Genomic DNA, 18,380 nt, shown 5'->3' with positions numbered 1-18,380 from the left:
TGTCTCTTTTCCGTTTTGGTTTCCTCAGTGTGTATGCTCAGCAATGGGATTGCTGGGTCATATGGCAGTTCTATTTCCAGTTTTTTAAGGAATCTCCACACTGTTCTCCACAGTGGCTGTACTAGTTTGCATTCCTACCAACAGTGTAAGAGGGTTCCCTTTTCTCCACACCCTCTCCAGCATTTATTGCTTGTAGACTTTTGGATAACAGCCATTCTAACTGGCGTGAAATGGTACCTCATTGTGGTTTTGATTTGCATTTCTCTGATAATGAGTGATGTTGAGCATCTTTTCATTTGTTTGTTAGCCATCTGTATGTCTTCTTTGGAGAAATGTCTGTTTAGTTCTTTGGCCCATTTTTTGATTGGGTTATTTTTCTGGAATTGAGCTGTAGGAGTTGCTTGTATATTTTTGAGATTAATTCTTTGTCAGTTGCTTCATTTGCTATTATTTTCTCCCATTCTGAAGGCTGTCTTTTCACCTTGCTGATAGTTTTTTTCATTGTGCAAAAGCTTTTAAGTTTAATTAGGTCCAATTTGTTTAATTTTGCTTTTATTTCCATTACTCTGGGAGGTGGGTCATAGAGGATCCTGCTGTGATTTATGTCAGAGAGTGTTTTGCCTATGTTTTCCTCTAGGAGTTTTATAGTTTCTGGTCTTACATTTAGATCTTTAATCCATTTTGAGTTTATTTTTGTGTATGGTGTTAGAAAGTGTTCTAGTTTCATTCTTTTACAAGTGGTTGAACAGTTTTCTCAGCACCACTTGTTAAAGAGACTGTCTTATCTTTATTGTATATTCTTGCCTCCTTTGTCAAAGATAAGGTGTCCATAGGTGCGTGGATTTATCTCTGGGCTTTCTATTTTGTTCCATTGATCTATATTTTTGTCTTTGTGCCAATACCATACTGTCGTAATGACTGTAGCCTTGTAGTAGAGCCTGAAGTCAGGCAGGTTGATTGCTCCAGGTCCATCTGGAGGATGCACTCACCACTATCTCACACTGTATATTTACCTAATTATTTGATTGTTGTCTGTCTTCCTACAACTAGAATGTCACTGCATTAGAGCTTGGTTTTGATTATTGTGTATTTGCAGAGCCTTGATCAGTGCCCAGCATATGGTAGGTGCTCCTTAAATATTTGAGTAGATTTTTTTTAAAGGAGGCTTTCCTGGTGGCTCAGACAGTAAAGAATTTGCCTGCAGTGTGGGGAGACATGGGATTGATCCCTGGGTTGGAAAGATCCCCTGGAGAAGGGAATGGCAACCCACTCCAGTATCCTTGCCTGGAGAATCCCATGGACAGAGAAGCCTGGTGGGCTATAGTACACGGGGTCACACACGACCGAGCGACTAATACTTTAAAAAGGAGACCTTGTTGACCGATACTGCATCAAAATCATTGGGGCAGAGGATGTTGTGGCTAAGTATAAGATGTCTGTTTTCTGTAGCACGACATGCGTGCTCATTCACTAAGTCATGTCCAGCTATACTGGAGTGGGTCGCCATTCCCTTCTCCAGGGGATCTTCCCAACCCAGGGACCAAACCCATGTCTCCTTGGTCTCCCACATTTGCAGGTGGATTCTTTACCACTAAGCTGCCTGGGAAGCCCCATCTATAGTAGATATATCCCTATTGCAGAAATAGACATGTCCTGGTCTTCAGATCCCTTTTTTTTAACACCTCCCTACACTGAGAGCTCCCCCACACCCTCCTTCACTCAAAATTCCCTCACCCCTTCCCTCACGGGCTTCCCAGGTGGTTCAGTGATAATCCGCCTGCCAGTGCAGGAGACGTAAGACACACAAGTTCAACTTCTGGGTTGGGAAGATCCCCTGGAATAGGAAATGGAAACCCATTCCAGTATTCTTGCCTGGAGAACTCCATGGACAGAGGAACCTGGCGGGCTACAGTTGATGGAGTTGCAGAGAATCAACACAACTGAGCACGCATGCACCCCTCCCTCACCCAGAATTCCCACATAGCCTTCTTCACGGAGATTTGCCTCACCCCCTCCCTCCCAAATATTTTGCTATCTTTGCTACTTCTTTGAGCATTGTTTTTCAAGTTGTAGATCGTGACCCATTATTGTTCACTCACTAAGTCATGTCTGACTCTTTGTGACTCCATGGATGACCCATTGGCAAGTCATAAAATCAATTTGGTGAGTGAGACCAGGATTTTTTTTAATGAAAGAGTACATAATTTCAGTGAATTTGGTAGTCAATGTATTTTGTGAAACTGTCCAGCGAGCATTTTTTTCAGGGTAAGTATATTTCATAATATTTTCAGTTATATCTGTATGTATACTAGGCCTGACATAAAATGTACTTCTTAGTGTATGTTGGGGTTGGAAAAGTTTGAAAGCTGTTCTCAGTCAACGTACTGAATTCTGTTAAAGGTCTTTGGCATGCAGAGACCTGGGTAGAGAGTTAAGACATTGATGTGAATGGATTCTAAATGTAAATGGGTGTTGGGAGATAATATCTTAATTTTATAGAGATAGAGATTATGACACAGAAAGAGATCCTGGCTATCTGCAAATTGGGATTATAAGAGGGAGAAAAGATAATTGAAAGGGGGAGGTTGTCAGCCACCAAGTAGGGGTCCATTTCATCCTATATTTCCCAGATAAGCATGCCCAAATGAGTGAAATCAATTATTAAATAAATACTTTGATTCTCCAGGCAGGAATACTGAAGTGCGTTGCCATGCCCTTCTCCAGGGGATCTTCCCGACCCAGAGATTGAAACCGCATCTCTTACATCACCTGCATTGGTGGGTGGGTTCTTTACCACTAGTGCCACCTGGGAAGCCCCATCCAGAGGTTAGGGGGTTGAAGTTGTTACACCTAAAGTTACAGTATCCAGGTATTAGCAGGGTGGCCTATCTGGTAGGCACAATGGCTGGGGCCCCTGAGCTTTTAAGGTCTACAAAAATGTTTTAGTTTCTTAAAAAAAAAAAGAATCCAACTTCGATATATTCATGGTTATACCAATGCAGTAGCAACTTTTCCTGGAGTAAGGGGCCCACAAAGGTAAAGGTGCCTACTTGGATGGTAGGGGTCCTGAGGCCAAGAAAGAGTGCCTTTATCCTCCTGGTGACCCCTACCATCCAAGTTCACCATCTGTCCTGGCTCCCCACGGGCATAGCTCTGGCCTCTTGGCCTTCAGAACTTCAAAATGAAGAGCCTCTACAGTGAAAACCAAAGCCAGAAAGGACAAGGCCATGGAAATATGAGGATAATGTACACATTGTTTGAGATGTTCCTGAGTCAGTAGCATTAACCTAGAGGCCATGTTCTACAGTAGGAAGATCAAGAGGCTTGAAGACACAGAGACCCAGATTCAGTCGCTGGCTCTCAGGGCTGTTATGCAGGGGACCTCAGGCAAGGAAGCTTCTCATGCTCTAAGCAGTAGTTTCCTCAATTTTAAAATGGGGATATAATTCTTTAAAAAGTGTTGGGGGAATGAAATAAACACTGTATGAAGGCACCTATTATACTACGTGGTACAATTTAGGCACTCAATAATGTTTGAATCTGAAATTAGGGAAATTATAAAAGAAACTTGCATTACTATCCAATAGATAGGGGGTTAGCAAATTAGTAATATGACTGCTTAATTCCTTTGGTTTATTTATGCCCAAGGGTTTAAAATCATCAAAAGCTAGGCTGCCAAGGAAAATAAGCTATTTAACACACTTAATATAGGGTTTCATGCTGAAGACACAGCAGGCATTATCCCTTTTTCTGCTGGGCAGAACTAAGACCACGAATAGAAGTTACAAGAAGGCAGATTTGGGTTCATCATGAAAAAGGACCAGTTGGAGACCGGGCTGCTATACTGCACAACTCCATGGGACATGATTCACCTAGTCCCCAAGCTAGACCCCAGCCCCTGGCCTGTGCAGGGCATGGCAACACTGCAGTCCCAGAGCCCTGACCAGAGCAGTGCCATGTGCCCCAGCGGATTTGAGAAGAATACAGTTCCCTGTGATGGAATCTCTTCAGCTTGCAGCAAAGCGACAATAAGTCAAGGGTGTTGAAGAGATGGTTCCTGTTGGTCAGGAGTCTGACTGGGACTTCTTCATTTTAGTTTATGAAACACTTGTAGAGCATCCATTGTACATTAGGCATAGACCTCAGCCCAGGGATAAAAAGAATTAGACACCATTCCTGCAGCCAGGTAAGACAGCAGCCCCACCCACTTAGTAATACTGTGCTCCCCACAGCAGTATGGGGTCCTGACATGACACCATGTATGGGGTGTAATACTGTGCTCCCTACAGCAGTATGGGGTCCTGACATGACACCATGTATGGGGTGTAATAATGTGCTCCCCACAGCAGTATGGGGTCCTGACATGTCAGTGGCAGCTGAAACTGTGTCACCGTGTCCCCTGCCTTTAAGATTAATGTTATTCTCTCCTTCCTGGAAGGAAATGACACACCTGTACTTCTATAGATTCGATGTCCATGATTAAGGACACACAGTGCTAACAGTTATCAGATTTAAATTCTCAAATTTATTGCTCTCAAGATAGGTTTATTCCAGTTATGAAAGAGAGGCTGGAGAAAGTCTGATTTCAGTGACAAAGGTCCTTTGATCTTAGAAAAAGCTGTTAGAGAAAAAAAAAAAAAAAAACTACTACTTGCTTTACAGTTAGATATGTATAGATAAATAATATCTTCTGCAAAGGTTACCAAAATGTTAATATCTAAAAGTAATGAGGTACTCTGGGTAAGCCTGGTAGTCATAAAATACCACAAATAAATTTGGATTTTGCAGACAATCTGTGACAGTGTCATATGAGTCAGTAGGATTTTGGTGGTCCTTTGGAGGAGGCACAATTAATGATCCGTTTCCAAGTGTGTAGCATCCAGTGAGTACTCGCACATAATACATATGCTTCTTCCCATTTATGTCTGGTCTGGAGTACACATCACTGGCGGAGTAACTGGCATTGACAGCAAAATAGGTTCCCTTTCCATATGCTGTAGCTGTGACAAGAAAAACAAACCATCCTTAAGGATTTCCAATCAGTCCATAATTTGACACACTGATCCAGTATGTCAAATAATGTTAAAAATAATGTTCGGTTCTTTCTAAAGCCTCTTTTAAAAAGTTTTGTGTGTGTTTTTAATTTTTAAAAATCATTCCTCCACCCTGGAGGGCCAGTCAGCCCCTTTGGGATGAAATATACTGAGTCTAACCTAAAACTTTGGTTGTCGTATAGCCCCCAACCATGAGAGAACACAATGCCATCCACGCTGTCCCCAGCCAGCTTGGACTCTCATGGCTGACACCTTCTTTGAAGCAGCCAGATTACATGCTTCCTTACCATTCTTTCCAGCGTAACTGCGGTTAAAGCCTTTTCCGTTGACAAGTGCCACTGAGTCAGCATCTGTCCCATGGAAGAGCAGCTTCTCATTGGTCACCTGGCCATTCTTGGCATCCATACTGTTTTTCTTTGTCTGATAGTGTTTCCAGAGCTCTGGATTCTGAATCCTCTCAATCTGCAAGTCAATAAGGAAAAATTTCCTGTCACTGCTAAGAGCCCTTGGCAAGATGCAGGAGATGAAACATGACCACTATTTTTCTTAAGTACAGATTACAATGAACAGCAAATTCAATGCCAGATGACACATTCTGCATTCAGAAATCTTTTTAGGTCTAGAGTTTCAGAGAAATAGGCCTAGATAAGAATATTAATTTAATTTTCAACATCTTTTATGCACCATATGAGAGCAGACAACGTTTAGGATCGTAAGTCCTCAATATATGAACTTGGCTGACCAAAGCCTCTCCAGCTTCTCACTGCTCCTGTTGCCATCTATCTCACTTTGTCACTTTGCTGCACTCGTCCCCAGATCTGGGATACTGGTTTATCTAGCCATGTTCTAACAGGAGGAGAAGAACCAGAGTGTCTAGGCAAGAAGGAAATTTTAATTAGTGAAAATTAATCTCTGGTCCAGTTGGAAGAGTGGAATAGGAGGGGATCTGGTTATAGACCACAGTGGCCATGCTTTGACCATACTCTTTGGCCTCCAGGATCATGGTGGAAACTCCTTGAGCCTTGGATTTCAGATCAGTTTCTACATTCCCCTAATCACCAGGCAGTGGCAGTTTCATAAGGTTGACTTGGGAAAGAGTGAGGGGCGGGCGAAGGGGGCCAGGACCCTTATGACTAGGCACAAGGTGAAGGTTCTATGTGGTCAGAATCTTCTAGTTCAAAGAACTCTCAAGTCTGACACCATTATTACGTGCCTTAATCTGTTTTATTTTTTCAGTTTTAGTTTCTTATTTAAGATAGTTTGCCCACTAGTTCCAAGTCTCAGCATTATCATGTATTTTGTTGATTCAATTTATAATCTTAAATTTTATTTTTCCTTTTGCCTACAACTAACTTTTTAATCTTCAAACTGTCCACTTCCATTTTATTTCTATTTACTTTAAATTTTACTCATTTAAAAAATAATTGTATTTATTTATGGTTCTGGGTCTTTGTCACTGTAAGGGCTTTTCTCTAGTTGTGGCGAGTGGGGACTACTCTCTGGTTGGGGTGAGGCTTCTCATTGTAGTAGCTTCTCTTGTCATGGAGCACAGGCTCTAGGGCATGCAGACTCAGTAGTCGTGGCACAAGCGCTTAGCCACTCTACAGCATATGGAACTTCCCAGGTCGGGGATCAAACTCATGTCTCCTGCATTGGCAGGTGAATTCTTTACCACACTGGGCCACCAAGGGAGCCCTATTTTACTCATTTTTTAAAGCCTTAAAATTTTATTCATACAGAGTTTTGAAACATTCTTTTAAAATTTGTTTATTTTTAATTGAAAGATAATTATTTAAAATTATGCTCATAGTTCAATAAAAATAAAAAGTTTGATACATTACCTGCAAAAAATATTCTTGCAAAAACTTATCTGAATTTACCCAAGACTTTCAACCTAACTGTAAGTTTACCAGAAATAAAGAGGACAGGGAATAACTTAAATGATTCCATGAGGAATCAAACAAATTAGAATCTATAAGAAAACTGCATGGATTCTTAAAGAATCTAGGCAAGATAGAGTCAGAATGTGGAATATTCTATAAAACAACTAGCTTAAACTCTTCTAAAGTTTCAGTATCATGAAAAATAATGTTTAAAAATGCAGGAGTACTGTTCTAGATCAGAAGAGATGAGGGAGATATTAATATAATGACCAGGTACAATGTGTGAATCCAGATGGAGGCAGGGGTTGAGGGGACATTCTAAGAAAGCTGTTTTGATTGGGGAAATTTGAATATTGACTCTCTATTGGATATTATTAAATAAAAATGCAAACTTTCTTACATGGGATAATGATATTTGTGCTATTTAGGAGAATGCCTTTATTCTTACAAGACATGTGCTAAAATATTTAGGAGTATCATGATATCTGCAACTTACTTTCAGTTGTTTCAGGAAAAACAGCAAGGGGGTGCAGGGAGCGAGCTCCGCCCCTGGCAAAGGTCGTGAGGAAGGAGGCTTGGCATACGCAAAGGCAGGATCAAGCCTCAGGAGTCTCCCTGGAAATTCTCGAGCAATCTACCCCCAAAACCAGAGTCTGCCTACTTTCTGCTTTGTGCTTTCACCTACACGTCTGACTTTACGGGGGGCTGTCCCCCACTACCTCTCTCTGAAAAAAGAGTTAGCTTACAGCTCCAGTTAATAATTCCTGGGTGTGACAGTGTTTCAACCTACAAACTCCCTTGGAAGTCCTCTAGCCTGCCTGAATAGGTTTTTCCGGCCACATGTGATTGCTCAGAGCCTCCAAACTGTGAGAGGCACGAGATGTTCTAAACTGTCTAAATACAGATTCCTTTGAGCAGTTAAAAGATTGATTAGAAATTGTATTGGTGAAGGGATTTTCACTTGTTGGGCCAATGTTTGCTGCTAAGTCTCCATATCCCTTACCTGCTGTGTCCCTGGCAGTGTATTGATTAATATAATTGGTGTAAATAGTAGCTTTAATGTTTGTAACCTGGGACCCTTGAGTTAATTCTTTTTCTTGTTATAGCCCACCACACCTTTGCTCTGTAGGAATGCAACTTTATCTAATGCTTTTTGGAGGCTGGCGCCTGACTTTAGAATAATCACCTTTAGAGAAAAATAAGTTTCTTAAAATGTTAACAGGCCCCCGGGCCAGAAGATGATGCAAATCACCTAAACTTTTGCATATGATAAGTTTGCAGGAAGAAAGCCTGGCTTACTGCATGACTCTACCCCTTCCCCCATTATCCTCTATGCATAACTTAAGGTATAAAAACTACTTTGGAAAATAAAGTGCGGGCCTTGTTCACCGAAACTTGGTCTCCCCATGTCATTCTTTCTCTTACCTTCTGGCTGAATTATTCAGCCTCTTTTCTCCACTGAATTTCCTCACTGCGCTATCCTTATTCTATTACTCTTTATATCCTTAATTAATGTTTAATTAAGCAATTGTTTCCTGATCCTCGCCGACGCCGTCCCCGCTTCGAATTCCCTGGTTCCACCGGGGCTGGACCCCGGCAAGGGGGAAGAAAGCAAATGTTACAAATCTTAGTCACAGGACATGACAGTCATGGAGGATGACAGACCACCCATTTTTCATGTTAGTGTTTTTGTACTACAGATACCTCCACAGAGGTGCTTTTTAGGTACAATCTAAAGCTTTGCTTTTACTGGTGTCATAGACCAAGATTTCACATAAGATTTTATTTGAGGGTTTCCCTGGCGGTCCAGTAAGTTAAGAATCCGCCTGCCAATGCAGGGGACTTGGGTTTGATCCCTGGTCCAGGAGGTTCCCACATACGTGGGGCAACAAAGCCCATGTGCCACAAGTACTGAGCCAGAACTCCAGAGACCATGAGCTGCAACTACGAGCCCGTGCACCACACCTACTGAAGCCCGTGCGCCTAGAGCCTGTGCCCCTCAGCAAGAGAAGACACTGCAGCAAGAAGCCAGCACGCTGCAACTAGAGCGTTGCCCCCCCTCGTCGCAAGGAGAGAAGACTTGCAGCAACGAAGACCCAGCACAGCCAAAAATAAATAATAAATAAATATATTTTTAAAGATTTTATTTGAAAAAAGGGTTCCACTACAAAAGAGTGAAGTCATTTCTCTAGTGAAGGTCTGTCAACACATGGTAAGCCTTCAGGGCCTGCTGCAAACATTTCCGGTCACCTGGGTAATCCTGCTCAATCCAGAATTGGCATCTCATCACTTTTGTGCCAGAGCCCAACCCCCAGAGGACTGTAATTGGTATTTTGAATGAAACTTCTCCCAGAACCAGATCATCACTGAGCTGTGTACTTGAATTATGTTTTCTTGGTACCACATAGAATTGTTCTGCTCAACAGGTTTATATAGAGGGATCTATCTATCTATCTATCTGGCAAGCTTATTTTTTCTTCCAGTTTTATCGAGATATAGTTTTCATGCATATAGCCCTGTATAAGTTTAAGGTGTACAGCATAGAGATTTGACTTAAATATATCATGAAACAACCACCACAAGTCCAGTGAACACCCGTCATTTCATAAAGATATAAAATTAATGAAATAGAAACAATTTTTTTCCTTGTGATGAGAACTCTAGGATCCACTCTCCCAACAACTATCACACATGACATAGTGTGTGAAAGCAGTGTTAATTATATTTATCATGTTGTACATGACATCCCCAGGACTCCTTTATCTTATAACCACAAGTTTGTACCTTTTGCCTACCTTTCAACCCATTCCCTCTCCTGGTACCCCCTGCCTCTGGCACCCACAAATCTTGTCTCTTTCTCTATGATGAGTCTGTTTACTTTTGCAGTATAATTGACCTACAACACCATGCTAGTTCCTATTATATAACATAGTGATTCAATACTTCCATGTATTTCAAAATGATCACCATAATAAGTGCAGCTACAATCAGTCATCATACAAGGATGTGACATAATTACTGACTATATTCTCCACACTGCACACTTCATACCTGTGACTCCACTACTGTGCAACTGGAAGTTTGTACCTCTTAATCTCTCACCTATTCCTCTCCTTCCTATATTGAGAGACTAAAACAAAATACACTGGCACAAACTTTGATACTGAATTCATTGTGAGTATGACTATGAAGATATTCACAGGAGAACTCTCTCAGGAGTCAGTCTCAGTATTGTGAAGCATTAAGTCTCTTAATCAAATGCTTGCTCTTTGATTTATAGACATTATAAAACTTAAAGTTGAGCATTTACTTCTATGCATTGTCTACTAGGAAGCACAAGAATGAATTTGAGGGCCTCTTCTAGTAACTATCTGCTGCTAAGTCGCTTCAGTCGTGTCTGACTCTGTGTGACCCCATAGACGGCAGCCCACCAGGCTTCCCCATCCCTGGGATTCTCCAGGCAAGAACACTGGAGTGGGTTGCCATTTCCTTCTCCAATGCATGAAGGTGAAAAGTGAAAGTGAAGTTGCTCAGTCGTGTCTGACTCTAGCAACCCCATGGACCGCAGCCTACCAGGCTCCTCCATCCATGGGATTTTCCAGGCAAAAGTACTGGAGTGGGGTGCCGTTGCTTTCTCCGAGTAACTAGGACCTGATAAAATACATGTTATGTATTTTTGTAAACTAACGGTACTAACAGTATTAGGAAACTAATTTCCCTACCCTCTTTTTTTATCCATTTTCTTCATTTATTTATGTTATTTGAAGGACAGCTTTGTAGGACACTTCAAATCTTTTTTGAATTATTATTATCATCACTTAAGTACATGAATAACAGAGTGGTGGCAGTGCAAAAAGAGAATAAGAGAAAATTTGCAGAGAAAGAAATATAGGCCTTATTGAAAGACTTGTTATTATGGATGAAAGGAAGGTACTCAAAGATCTCTAGTTTTCCTCAGAAAGTGATGGAATCAAGGACAGAAAGTGGGAAGGAAGGGGAAATGATGAGATAAGCTTTATGGAGATTGAGTTAGCAGACAGATATTCAAGCGGAGATATTTTTTAGGCCATTGGTGTGTTCTAGGGCTTGAGTCAAAGATCTAGATTGGTGATGTTGATTTGAGAACTATCAACTGAAATAATAGCTGCAGGTGAGAAGAGTAAAAACAATCCTTGGTAAAGCGCAGAGACAGAATGGTGGTACTGGTGTAGTTGCTCAGTCATGGGCAACTCTTGCAACCCCATGGACTGTACCTGCCAGGTTCCTCTGTCCATAGAATCTCCCAGGCAAGACTACTGAAGTGGGTTGCCATTCCCTTCTCCAGCAGAGACAGGATACCAACATATAAATCTGTGGGTAAGCTAGGATTAGGGGTTTAGAGGAGAAATACATACCAGAGATAATAAAAGGAAAATTAGTTAAAAGAAGGAGAGGAAAGCATCTAAATATTGTCGTACAAATCCAAGGAGAAAATAATTTCAAAAAGCAAACTTTTTAAACTATTTAAAAGCAGAAGATCCAAAATAAAGGAAATGAACAAGGAAGGCACCACTGGATTATCAAGGAAGAGGGCACTGCTGACCTGTGAGTGGTGGTGCAGAAGCATACAACCCTGATCTGAGGAGCCTCCCTGTGTCTCTCTGTCGTGCTTGCTAGTTATCCACTCCAATTCAGGAGCCATATTTAGGCATTTTTGTTAGCTTGCTTCACAAAGTAAATATATAGTGTTATAATATTGTATTATAATCTAATATGATACTGTAATAACACAAGAAGCTCAATGACTCAGTAATCATAGTGACAGGAGTAGGATCTAGAATTTAAAACCTAATTACCATAAAATATTCTAATTTGGGATAAAACAAATGAGAATGAAAATGTATTTATCCAGGACCATGACAGCCCTTTTTCTACCATGGAGAATCCCCATGTCCGCAGAAGGCTTACCCTCTCTATTTTGAAGTGTGCACAGGTCTCTTGAAACTTGCTCGCCACAGTTCTGTATTCTGGATGATCAGGCTGTAGCTCAACCACACAGACTTTCTGCTGCTTCATATCACTCCAGTATGGGGGCAGCTCAACTGCAAAACAGACATTTGAAAACTCCCTTGCACCTGAGAAGCCTCATCTACGTAGTCCATATTCCTGGTATGCTTTGAAAAACTGACTACATTTGTGCTCTTGTTTTACAATCTCCTAATTTGAAGTGTACAAGAAGCCTCTTATCTTTCTAGAAAAAGGTTTCCAAAATGTGAGCCACAGATAACCCAAATCAGAACCAACTATAATGCTTGTTTAAAAAAAAAAAAAAACCCTCACAGAGACTTACTTGGTGGTCCACTGAATAAGACTTCATCTTCTAATGCCAGGGTACACGGGTTCAGTCCCTGGTCAGGGAACTAAAAGCCCACATGCTGCAGAGCAACTAAGCCCACGAATTGTAACAAAGAGCCCCCTCACCTCAATGAAGACCCAGCGCAGCCAAAAACAACAACAAAGACAGACAAACAAAACGCTCTCACAGATCTACTGAATCAAAATCTGAGGGTAGAACCTGCATCCTACAGGTTTGATCATGCTCAGATTTGAGAACTCTTGGTGCAGTATAACTCAGCCACATATTCTGCTCAGTCTCTAATCAGTCAGAATTTAATAATTTTGCAATATAAACAATTTTCCTACAATGTTTGCAATAAATAGTCATTAATGTTTTGCTTACAAATGCATGGCTCTTTGCCAGAACTCAACACCACTACCACATCCTTCAGATCCATTCTCCCAATATTCCTCACAGCACCCTTAAGAGTTGGGTGGGCGGCAGGTTTAGCTTTGTGGCAGGCTGGCAGGGGGCAGCTCTGTCTCCCCTTCTGCTAAACAGACTGCTGTACTTGTCATTTCCCCAGGGTTGCTCAGAGTCTGAGGAATCTGTCACATTGATCTCCCAATGTACTGAAAGCCATTTAGTAGTTTTCAGTGGGGGATTTTTTGTGGTTCAAAGGCAGGAATAGCTGTCTACACAAGACGAGCTTTCCCTTCTCGGGAACCTTGAAGGCTGCTTCCTGATGTTTGTGCCAAGGATTCTTATCCTCAGGCAGGGGAGAAAGTGACTTCTGGGAGACCCTACAGGCTCCCCATGCTCTCAGTCATTAGTCACAGACTCCAAGGGCCCACTCTCTGTTCTCCTTTTGTTCTAGAAAGCCTTAGGCTACTTTACAGCCCATGGCATCTCCTTTCCTGACTGAAGCAGCCATTACCCCCAACCCCCGCCAGCAAAACTGACTCAGGGAAGCTTATAAACCGCAGAGATAAGAACAAATGCAACCTTTGACTATTGCTACCATGAAGATAATGATGATCAGCTGTTGGGTGCACCCATGCTGTATTTTCCTGGCCAAAGTGTAAGCTCCTTCAACCCAGAGACCAAGTTTTCTATTTTCTTCCATGAGGGTTACTTGGATTCTATCTACTTGAACAACATTCTGATGTATGTACAACACACAACACAGGCATAAAGTAATGGACAGCAAGCATGAAAGTTTGAGTCACCTTCAGATTTTGTATGGCGCTGAACAGATAAGCTGTTTCCTTTTGCATCTGTAGCAATGTATGTCTTCAAGTCCACTGTGTAGCTCTGATTATTGATTTTGACATCAATTGTCTTTCTCTTTTGTTTCTTTGCATCCTCCAATTGCATGTTGGTTATTTTGTCAAAACTATGAAATATATTATTATAGTCCTCATATTGCCATTCTACAAAATCACTGGTACGGTCTGCCAGAGATTCCTGTTCTTTGGACAATCTAACTCTCTTGATCATGTCCTCAATTGCGTTTCTAGCCTGTATCACATCTTTGATAATTCCAGAGACCTCAATCAAAGGTCTTTCACGGTTCAAGGAAATGGAAATATTTAGCTTCTTCTGAAGCTCATTCAATTCTTTATATTCATTTACATCAAAGTTTTTGATACATTCATCTTCATTGCTGTAGGGACACTGTTCCTTTTGAATGAGGTCCTGTATCCACAAGAGAGCATTTTCCACATTTTTTACATTTCTACCACACACCTGAAAAACTGCTAATTCTGTTTTCTTTTCTAAAACCAGAGTCTGTTTTTTGGGAGATTTACTCGAGAAGCCCAAAAATGCTAAAAAAGAAAAGAAAAGAAGATTAGCTATTTCTCTTTCTTTCTCTCTTCCTTCCTTCCTTTCCTTCTCCCTCCCCCTCTCTCTTTCACTTTCTTTCTTTGTCACCATGCTGTACATTACCTTCCCAGGACTTGCTCATCTTATAACTGGATGTTTTTACTCTTTTGACCAATTTTACCCATTTCACCCACCTCTCATTCCCCTCTGCCCACCATGACCACCAACCCTACCTCTGGCAATCATCAGTCTGTCTTCTATGAGTTCAGTATTTTTTTTAAAAGATTCCACATATAAGGGCTATCATTGAGTATTTGTCTTTCTCTGTCTTATTTCACTTATCATAATGTCCTCAAGGTCCAACCATGTTGTTGCAAGCGGCAGGATTTCCTTCTTGTTTATGGCTGAGTAATATTTCATTATATATATAATATTTCATTATATATAATATTTTATTTTATATATAATATTGCATTATATATATATGTACATATATATACCTCTCCCCTCCCTCTTGAGAGTACTGGTGTCTTAAAAGCTACTTTGAAGGTGGGAAAAGCCTAGCTTTCAAATAGGGACAGGATGAGTAATATTTCATTACATATATATTTAATGAAATACATATATAACATCTTCTTTATAATCCAGCTTTCAAAGATTCCATGTTGTGGCTACTGAAAACAATGGTGCAATGAACATGGATTCAAGGAAGTGATTTCATTTCCTTCAGATAAATACCCTGAAATAGAATTGCTAGATCATATGGTATTTGTATTTTTAATCTTTTGAGGAACCTCCATACTGTTTTCCACAGTGGCTGTACCAATTTACATTCCTACCAAAAGAGCACAAGTTTTCCCTTTTCTCCACATCCTCACCAACAATTGTTATTTCTTGTCTTTTTTTTTTTTTATCATTTATTTTCCCCTATGTTTTCTTCTAGAAGTTTTATGGGCAGGTCTTAACATTTGAGTCTTTAATCCTTTTTTTCTTTTTTGCCATGCCACATGGTATGTGGGATCTTAGTTCCCCAGCCAGGGATTAAACCTGTGCCCCCTGCAGTGGAAGAGCAGACTTTTAATTTCACTGGACCACCAAGAAAATCCCTGGTCTTTTTGCCAGTAGCTGTTCCTCATGTGAGGTGGTCACTCATTATGATTTTGACTTATATTTCCCTGATGACTAATAATGTTGAGCACTTTTCCATATACCTATTGGCCATTTGTATATCTTTTTTGAAAAATGTCTATTTAGATACTCTGTCTTAAAATCAGATTGTTTGCTTTTTTTTTTTCTATTGAGTTGAATGAGTTCTTTATATATTTTGGATGTTAACACCCTACCAGATATACAATTTGCAAACATTTTCTCCCGTTCAATGGGTTGCCTTTTCATTTTGTTGATGAATTCCTTTGCTGTGCAGAAGCTTTTTAGTTTGATGTAGTTACACTTACTCATTTTTGCTTTTGCTATTTGTAATTTTAGTGTCAAATCTAAAAAGAAATCATTGCTAAGACCAATGTCAAGGAGCTTACCTATATGTTTTCTTCTAGGAGTTTATAGTTTCAAGTCTTATGTTCAAGTCTTTAATCTGTTTTGATTTGATTTTTGTGTCCAGTGTAAGATAGTGGTCGAGTTTCATTCTTTTGCATGTGGCTGTCCAGTTCATAGGCTTCTGAAGCAAGCACTCAACACTGTTTATTGATGAGACTATCCTTTCCCTACTGTATATTCTTGGCTCCCATGTTGTAAATTAATTAAACATATGTGCATGGGTTTATTTCTGGGCTCTCTATGGTGTTGGTCTCTATTAATCTCTGTGTCTATTTTTATCAGTACCAAACTGTTGATTATTGTATCTTTGTAATATAGTTTGAAATCAAAAAGTATAATGTTTCTAGCTTTGTTCTTCTTCATCAAGATTGCTTTGGCTATTTGGGATCTTTTGTGGTTCCATGCAGATTTTAAAATTGTTTATTCTACCTTCTGTGAAAAATGCCATTGGGATTTTGATAGGCATTGCATTGAATCTGCAGTCTGTATTAAGCAGTATGGCTATTTTAACAATATTAATCCTTCCAATCCATGAGCATAAACTATATTTCCATTTATTTATATCTTTTTCAGTTTCTTTCATCAACATTTTATAGTTTTCACAGTATAAGTTTTTTACCTCTTTGGTTAAATTTATTTCTGGGATTTTATTCTCTTTGATGCAATTATAAATGAGGTTTTCTTAATTTCTCTTTGTGATAGTTCATTAAAGATTAGCTAATTTCAAATCAGACAGAGAGAGACAAACTGATAATGAGGAATTTGAAAAGGGCAAGGGTTGAAGGTGACTAGAGAAAGGTAGTCAAAAGATACAAACTTCCAATTACAAGGTAAATAAGTACCAGGAATGTAATATACAGAATGATGACTATGATATTGTGATTTATCAGAAAAAATATATTTGGTCATCTGAATGGCCAAATATTTTTCCCAAATATACAGTATTTGGCTTGTGACTGGCATTGAAAGTGGAGGGCCATCTTGTTACACTGAGAGCCCTTTGCCTGTGGAATCTGATTCCATCTCTGAGTAGATGATGTCAAAACCAAGTTGAATCCTCAGACACCCTGCTGGGGTCTGAGAATTGCTTGTGGCTATAGGAAAGCCTCCACACATACATTGGAATTGGGTCCAAAAACCTTCTTTAATGACTGCAGTTAACACTACTATATGCTGTATATGAAAGCTGTTAAGAAAGTAAATTCTAAGAGTTCTTGTCACAAGAAAAAAAATTCTTCTTTTCTTCTTTGTTTTCTTTTTATTGTATCTGTGTGAGATGATGGATGCTAACTAAACTGATCATGGTAATCATTTCACAATAATATAAGTCAAACTATTATGTTGTATATCTTAAACTTATACAGAGATGTATATCAACTATATCTCCATAAAACTGGAAGAAAGCTAATAAACTACCAAAAAAGGATAGCTGTTTCTCATGTAACATCAATATTAGGAACATGTATTTCATAAAAACGAACAACTCACATGCAATTTTAGATATCACAGACTGTTGGAAAGAAGCCTGATATCCTTCTCTTTTTGTCATGTTGGCACGAAACACATCCAGTACTTGAGGCTGAAAGATAACAACTTTAACTTTTTTCATAGACTGGACTAATCTTTTCTGAATAAATTCTTCAATGGCATCAAGTATGGCTACTGCAACCTTATCTGGGTCTTGTTTGGCATTACCTGGAAAGGCAAATAATAAAAATAATTAGGGGGAAAAGGCCCAACTGGAAAAGAGTGAAGAATAAATTAGGAATTCCAATTCTCAGAATAAATTCCCACTCTTCAACTCTCATCACCATGGACTTTACTAACAAGGCATCAGTAAACACTCCTGAAGTCCTGGATGCAATGGGGACTTTTTGTTCCAGGACGTCAGGAACAGCCCAACAATGAACAATGAAACATAACTTGGTGTCTGATGTTCTTATTTGCTCTATTCAGCTGATCCCAGCTCACTGTGTCCCTCTGTTACAGAGCACAGTTAACCTCTCTTGGCTCACTAGTGTCCTTAAAAGACCCAGAAAAAGTAAAAGATGATAATGTATGTTGACATATACTGCTATTTAAAGAGAACAATGATTACTTTTTGTTGAGTCATTTCTTGACTTTATGGATATATTCTTTTCTCTCAGATGTCTTTGGGTACCTGATTTAAAATGAGCTAATTCTGTAAGACACCTAAATCCATAAGCTATTTGTTATAATCTGTAATTCTTGGCACACAAATTATCCATGAGCCTCCAAGAAGTTTTGTCTCCTCCAGTCAGTGCAGTTTTAGCTGAGTTGCAAGGTTCAAGGCTGCCACCCGAGCAAGATCTTTTCCTATATTAAACATGCTTCATATCTTGATTTCCCAAGCCTACTGCCTAAATAAGAGTATGAAAGTTCCTTGAAAAGACTCATGAAAAGTCAGGGAAGCAGTTCCATATGAATAGCAGCTATCATATTGAGAGAGCTGCTGCTGCTGCTGCTGCTAAGTCGCTTCAGTCGTGTCCGACTCTGTGCGACCCCATAGACAGCAGCCCACCAGGCTCCCCCATCCCTGGGATTCTCCAGGCAAGAACACTGGAGTGGGTTGTCATTTCCTTCTCCAATGCATGAAAGTGAAAAGCGAAAGCGAAGTCACTCAGTCATGTCTGACTCTTCGCAACCCCATGGACTGCAGCCTACCAGGCTCCTCCGTCCATGGGATTTTCCAGGCAAGAGTACTGGAGTGGGGTGCCATTGCCT

The 18,380-nt window shown here is 40.0% G+C and overlaps 1 protein-coding gene across 4 annotated transcripts in view; it reads right to left on the bottom strand.

The window, feature by feature from the left end:
• The window catches only part of PARP14 (poly(ADP-ribose) polymerase family member 14), a 57,280-nt gene that overhangs the window by 6,562 nt on the left and 32,338 nt on the right, over window positions 1-18,380 (bottom strand). For 2 of the 4 annotated variants that reach the window (XR_009494387.1, XM_024991433.2), the window contains exons 13-16: window positions 17,124-17,330; window positions 13,484-14,083; window positions 11,885-12,018; window positions 5,342-5,516 (exon numbers count right to left, since the gene is read on the bottom strand). Coding sequence is in view for 2 of the 4 variants with exons in the window: in XM_024991433.2 (XP_024847201.1) it covers window positions 5,342-5,516; window positions 11,885-12,018; window positions 13,484-14,083; window positions 17,124-17,330 (1,116 nt within the window). In the remaining 2 variants the exon portion in view is untranslated. 4 annotated transcript variants of the gene reach the window in all.

This window comes from Bos taurus, chromosome 1 (genome assembly GCF_002263795.3).
Source record: "Bos taurus isolate L1 Dominette 01449 registration number 42190680 breed Hereford chromosome 1, ARS-UCD2.0, whole genome shotgun sequence".
Taxonomy (NCBI): Eukaryota; Metazoa; Chordata; class Mammalia; order Artiodactyla; family Bovidae; genus Bos; species Bos taurus.
The sequence above is the reverse complement of the archived record's forward strand: the minus strand, read 5'-3'. Positions and strand labels throughout refer to the sequence as shown.